We start from the raw sequence: 6,218 nt of genomic DNA on the forward strand, positions 1-6,218 counted from the left end.
TTTTATTGGTCAGGTATGTTTTAACATAGTTTGTTTCTATTACGGATCTTAGTGCTACCCGTAGGTGGGGCCGTAGGTGGGGCAAGTGTGATTCTTGCAACTCAGTGAATAGCCAAAATCACTAAAGAATGAAAATCTTCCTTTTTCTGTATATTCTTCAAATTAAATAACATTAAACCAACAAGGAAATTTGAAATTCAAAAAAATCGGGGGGCAACATCAAATGAAAGAAGCTCAATAATTCATCTAAAGCCCACGATTTGTAGCAAAAATGTGCTTTAAGATAACTGTAATAGAAGCAGAAATCACACTTGTTATTCATTTTAGGCTCACTTTTGTCAATGCATCTGAGACAGACAAACATTAGAATTGTACGACGTTACCCCCTGATTAACTGCAACTTCAAACGCCTATAACTTTGGAACCGTACGTTGTAGGGCTATGGTTCTTTTATAAAGTCAAAATAACTTTGAAAGAGCAATCCAAAAATGTATTTAGATTTAAAATTCGAAAAGTTTTATTTTTTTTTCTGACCGTGACTTGTCGCTCGGTCAATTACGTCACTGCGACGTGACATGAACCAATTTTCCAAAATGTCCCAACTCGGAATCTTGACCCCTTATATATATACTTTCATTCTAAGCATTAAAATTTTTGGTTACCCAGATCCTTAGATTGTAGTGGAAAATTCCCTGCCTAATACGGCAAAAGCTACAACAAATGAGTACCCGACAATTAATTCAATTTCACGAGAGCTGTTCTTGCAATTTAGCTCTTTATCTTTGAAACCTCCTTTGTTTACATTTCAAGGCCTAAAGAATTTTTTTGATTGATAGCTTCGATTATTCTGACGTACATAAAAGGCTTCAAAACGTAAACAATACTTGCAAAAACTTTTCAAAGCGAAAACGAAAGTCTACTAAATCAAATCGAAAACGAAAGGTAACTTGCCGCAAAAACCAGATTATACCTTCAAAAGAATGAAAACGTTCTTTAGGATAACCAGAACAATCCACAAAATACCTTTTTTGATCATGTTTTATCCTTAATTCATTGCGATGAGGATTTTCAAAAGCGAGGAGTCAAAATTGTTCAGCTGCCAGAGATAGGGCAGTCACAAAAGTGGCCATTTTTACACCACGTACGCAGTTAGAATCATTTTGAAAATATGAAACCAGGGACCGCGAAGCAGTGGCGCGGGGGTAGGGGGGCCAGGGGGCCATGACCCCCCTGAATATGGGCGCAATTGGAGATAAGGGGGCGCCAAAATTGCTTGCTTGTAGTATTTGGCTAAGAACATCAAAATTGATCGTATACGGGTAGAACACTTCTCAGTAACTTGCTATGAACAATCTAACAAAAAGTGTGATTCTACAATCGGAGCACGTTGCGCTGCCATGACCGTATAAACATTTGTGTCATAGATTGCTCCTTGTTGTGGTCAACAGACGATGTGTAGATTTCTTGATTTCTTAAGTCCTGGCAAAATGACTAAACATTTCACCAAACATTTCACTCAACTTTTGTTTATTTAAAAGTTTAGTGAAGAGTTTAGTCGTGTTGAGTGTTGTTGAGCAAAGTTTGAGATCCTGGTAAAAAATGTTTAGTGTTTGCCACCAATCAAACCTTTGTTGTGATCGCGCAGGCGCTCTAGCTGTAGAAATCCAAAGGTTTTCGTCTGTTTTCATCGGTTTTCCTGTCTCTACGTGACCCAAAAAGCCTTTATGAGACATCTTCTGCTAGCTCGTTGTACGCTACTATCTTCTTAAACAGTCAACTTTGTTGTTAATGTGCTAAAAAGTCTTTTCTTTCCCCGTCGCTTCAACCAATTCTTACTTTTATCCACTGCTTGTGCATGCAACAAAATAAACCAGCAAATTTGTTTAAGCAAATTTGTAAAGAAAAGCAAATTCCTATGCAAGATCCACAACAACCCAACAGCGTCATAGACCGATTGCAGTTCAAAAAAGTTTAGCCCCCTCAATCTGTAATATGCTCTGCGGTTTTCTTATGAAGGTGGGCTTTTATAAATACGAAATTTTCAGTGTTGATAACAGATGTTGTTACCAAGGGACTGTGCCCGGCTGATATGCATAAAAACGTAGACGGGGCAGATTAGTGCACAGGCAATACTATAATATGCGACATTGCGGGCCCACAACTAAGTTTCAAGTCGGGCAGCCTTGCACCTTGAAACGAAAGTTTGTCAAGAGATCCATCCTAAATCTCCCGTTCTACACATACTGTACAAGAACAGAAATGGGATACCTCGTGTGACAGATCTTGTCCTATATCTAGTTCCATGCGATCCGCAAGAATGGGAGCAACCAGACCATATTGACCACCCACTTACTGCACAATTTGATGGGGAGCATCTGCGCCTACGTCTACGTCTGCGCCAACCTTCGCTGTGATCAAAATTCTGCAAGAAAAGCAAGATGATCAGGATAGCAATTGCAAGCCTGGTCGCCATCTTTCTTTCTCCGAACCGTAAGTTAATTAGATTAAACTTTCCACCGATTTGGCCACAAACAAGGAGGATGTTGTCGACTGTTGTTTTTCAATTCAATGCATTTGTCTTCTATTCGTCTGTTCAAACATGTGTGGCTATTTGCTTCCTTGTACGCTCACGTTGGAGCAAATGCTTTTCTAATTCTACATAGACAAGCACAAGTCGTTAGAAGCAACACTGTATGGGATGTATGGGTAACAGCCTGTGCTATGTAAAGTTCCGAGATGTGGTAAAAATCATTAAGAAATCACAGGGGCGGCTCGTGGGGCAAATTTTTGGTGGGGCTGATGAGGTAATATTCGAAATCTAAAGCCATAGACACGGAGCGCTAAGAATAATAAATAGCCTTTCCATTCTTTACTACCTCCAATCAACAAGGCTGTCATTATTTTGAAAGTTTTGATTGAAAAAAAACAAGTGCCACTATACTATTAATTATGTAAAATTTGAAATAAGTAAAGTAATAAACTATGTGAAATGTTGGTATGCTCAGCTTTATTTATTCAAGTCTGCTGGACCGTTTCTCTCTTCACAAAAAGGGGAGTTCTCGGGTGATGTTCATAAAAACATAGACAACTTGAATACGGTAGACGATGTCTTGACCCTGTAGACGATATCCTTTGCATTGCATATCATGGCAATTAAACCTTTGCATTGCATATCATGGCAAGAACAGAAAGTTCAAACTGTTAATTGATTAATTTTCATATGCCGTGAAGCTAAAATCGTTCAAGTTGAAAGCCTGCATGTTTATGCCATTAGAAGGCCTACGGCCTAGCCTTCCCATTTTGAGCTTATTTCAGGATCGGCAAAATTAATTCTGATAAAGACCTAACTCATTTCATTCTATTTCTGTAAACATTCCATTCTATTTCAGGGGGCTGTAAAGAAAACTTAGGGAGAAAAAAATGATGGCTACTTTCGACTTATCTATGCAAAAGGCTTCGATAAATAGAATTTCATTAAGATTTGTTTTTCCATTTTCAGCACAGTTCTGGTTCATTTGCACCAACTTTTCGTTTTCCCGGGATTTGTAATTGCTTCTACCTTCTGAGAGTTTGGTCATGCCAGGGACTCGAACCACGGATCCTTGGGTCTGTAGTTCTCATGCCTGGGCGTGTATGCGAGCCATTTTTGCTTCCGGACAATTATTGTTCTCAAAATGCATCTTCTTTCTCCCATTCAATCCAAGACATTATAATTTCTAATTTTAGCTTTCCACCTAATATTTAATCTTCAACGCCAAAACTAGATTTCACAAGCTCTCTGATCTGTAGAGGAGGACACTCCAAATAAGGGTTTTGATCATTATTTTCTTCAGATCGAAGCTGAGCCTTTCCGATAAAAACTCTCGTCTCTTGTTGGATGCTGCTTTTGCCATTTCTATTATTTTCTAACTTTCACTTCACATTTACCATTTTCGCTTACCATTCCAGCAAGATATTTAAATTGGCTGACTTGTTAAAATTCCGTTTCATTGATGCTGACTTTGACATCCGATGGCATCTTACCAACTTTCATTGTTTTTTTTCTTTACATTGATCTTCATGCCGTATCTTTCTCTGGCTTCATTTGAAGCATTCATAATTTGCTGTAATCCTGCTTCTGAGTTGCTTAGCCTTGCCTGATCATCTGCAAAGCGAATAAAATTTATCATGAGCCTCCTACAGTGTACCTATATTGATTCCTTCATTGCCATTTTTCTATGCCTCTCTTACTAATGCTTTATATAAATGTTAAAAAGGGTAGGTGACAGTTGGCATCCTTGTTTTACTTCTCCTCCCATCACTCCTGACTCAAATTCTCCTGCTGCTGTTATGACAGTTGCCTGTTGATACATGAACGAAATTTGATAATAGCGTACGAGATTTTTGGGATTTTTTTAAATTTTAATAGGGATTTCTAGATTTCTTGGTTTTTTTAAGGTTTTCAGGGGTTTTCATGGACGTTAAACATTCTTAAAGTGCCACTGAACTGAAAAAATCAAAACTTTTTCTATTGATGTTCTAAGTCAAGTCGGTGCTCCTGAATCCGATGCTGAAGTTCGCTCTTCGGAATTGTGAAGTGTTTTGAAGCTACAACGCTTCAAAGTTGCGATTTTCAAGACTTTTTGTGCGAAAATTTGTGCGCGGTCTGTGAGGAATTTCAGGAATGTGTGACGCATTAACGTTTATAAGTCGCGGAAGTGATGCGGGCTTCAGTACTGAAAGCTGTATTTCGAGTGCGATAAAAAACCAAAAAAAATGTGAAGTTGATTGAAATAGTGCGATACTTGTGCTCTAAATATCACTAGCTATCTAACTACAGAACATGTGCAAGGTATTTTCTTGCGAAAATTTCGAGCCAAGAAGAAATAAGCAAACTTTTTGCGTGCAGTTTTTGCCAAGACTTCATGCCGATCATTTACCTTTTATGAATAATTGAGCGTGTCGAATAAGAATGCTCTTACAAACAGCTTTACAAATTATGAATAGAAGTGAGCAAATTGATCAAGGGAAAAAGTTGCTCTATTATAGAACCAAACAAATTGCACATTTTTCGGCGCTTTTCCCACTTTCCAACTTGCGTTGCCACTGTCAAAGCATCAGTTATCGCCAGGGCCGTCAAGATGGGATAAGTTGCCCCAGAACCTCGTGGTCAGGGGGCCTCAAAAAGTAGAGAAGTTCATTTTAAATGGAATTGATTAAAAATATTTTAATCAATTATAGATATTTTTATAGATTATACAAATAGATATTTTTATAAATAGATAGATACAAATAGACATTATACATAGATTATACAAAAAGATATTTTTAAGCTTCTATTCATACCCCATCTTTTTGGCGTATCAAACTGCCTATCTCCATCAAGTTTCATGCTGGTATCACAATCTAATGGTTAAATTGTGACAATTACTGCTAAGAGGTTTGGAATCTAGTATCCCAGTCTATAAATAGCACAAAGGGGATTTTTCGGGGTCAATTCATATCCTATCTTTTTCAGCGTATCAAACTGCCTATTACTACCACGTTCCATGCTGGTTTCGCGATCTAATGGCTAAATTATGTCAATTACTGCTTAGAGGTTTGGAACCTAGTACCCCACTCTATAAATAGCACAAGGGGGATTTTTCAAGGTCAATTCATATCCTATCTTTTTCAGCGTATCAAACTGCCTATTACTACCACGTTCCATGCTGGTTTCGCGATCTAATGGCTAAATTATGTCAATTACTGCTTAGAGGTCTAGGACCTGGTACCCCAGTCTATAAATAGAACAAGGGGGATTTTTCAGGGTCAATTCATATCCTATCTTTTTCGGCGTATCAAACTGCCTTTTACTACCAAATTCCATGCTGGTATCGCGATCTAATGGCTAAATTATGTCAATTGCTGCTTAGAGGTTTGGAACCTAGTACCCCACTCTATAAATAGCACTAGGGGATATTTGTCAGCGTCTATTCACACCCCATCTTTTTCAGCGTATCAAACTGCCTATCTCTATCAGGTTTCATGCTTGTATCATGTTTTACACAATTTGTAACTTTTTATCTTCTTACAGCCCTCACATGGCTTTCACAGCGTATTCATATGAAAACGGATTAGTGTGAACGGACAGCGTTTTCATCAACGAAAACGGAGCGAAACGAATAGGAAGTAGTGCAGTGACGGATTCAGACCAGGTTCCAAGAGTTCTGGAACCCTGTCAAATTTTCCTAAGACAA

At 38.2% G+C, this 6,218-nt stretch overlaps 1 protein-coding gene across 2 annotated transcripts in view; it reads right to left on the minus strand.

Annotated features, from left to right (window-relative positions):
* LOC135690976 (uncharacterized) overlaps nt 1-2,906 on the minus strand; it is a 53,683-nt gene extending 50,777 nt beyond the window's left edge. For both annotated transcript variants that reach the window (XM_089114302.1, XM_065208676.2), the window contains exon 1: nt 2,269-2,906. In XM_089114302.1, coding sequence (XP_088970428.1) covers nt 2,269-2,473 — 205 coding nt within the window. In that variant the 5' untranslated portion in view covers nt 2,474-2,906. The remainder of the gene's footprint in view (nt 1-2,268) is intronic.
* Nucleotides 2,907-6,218: the final 3,312 nt, after the last annotated feature.

This window comes from Rhopilema esculentum, chromosome 4 (genome assembly GCF_057945365.1).
Source record: "Rhopilema esculentum isolate cy_ngs chromosome 4, ASM5794536v1, whole genome shotgun sequence".
NCBI classification, from domain to species: domain Eukaryota; kingdom Metazoa; phylum Cnidaria; class Scyphozoa; order Rhizostomeae; family Rhizostomatidae; genus Rhopilema; species Rhopilema esculentum.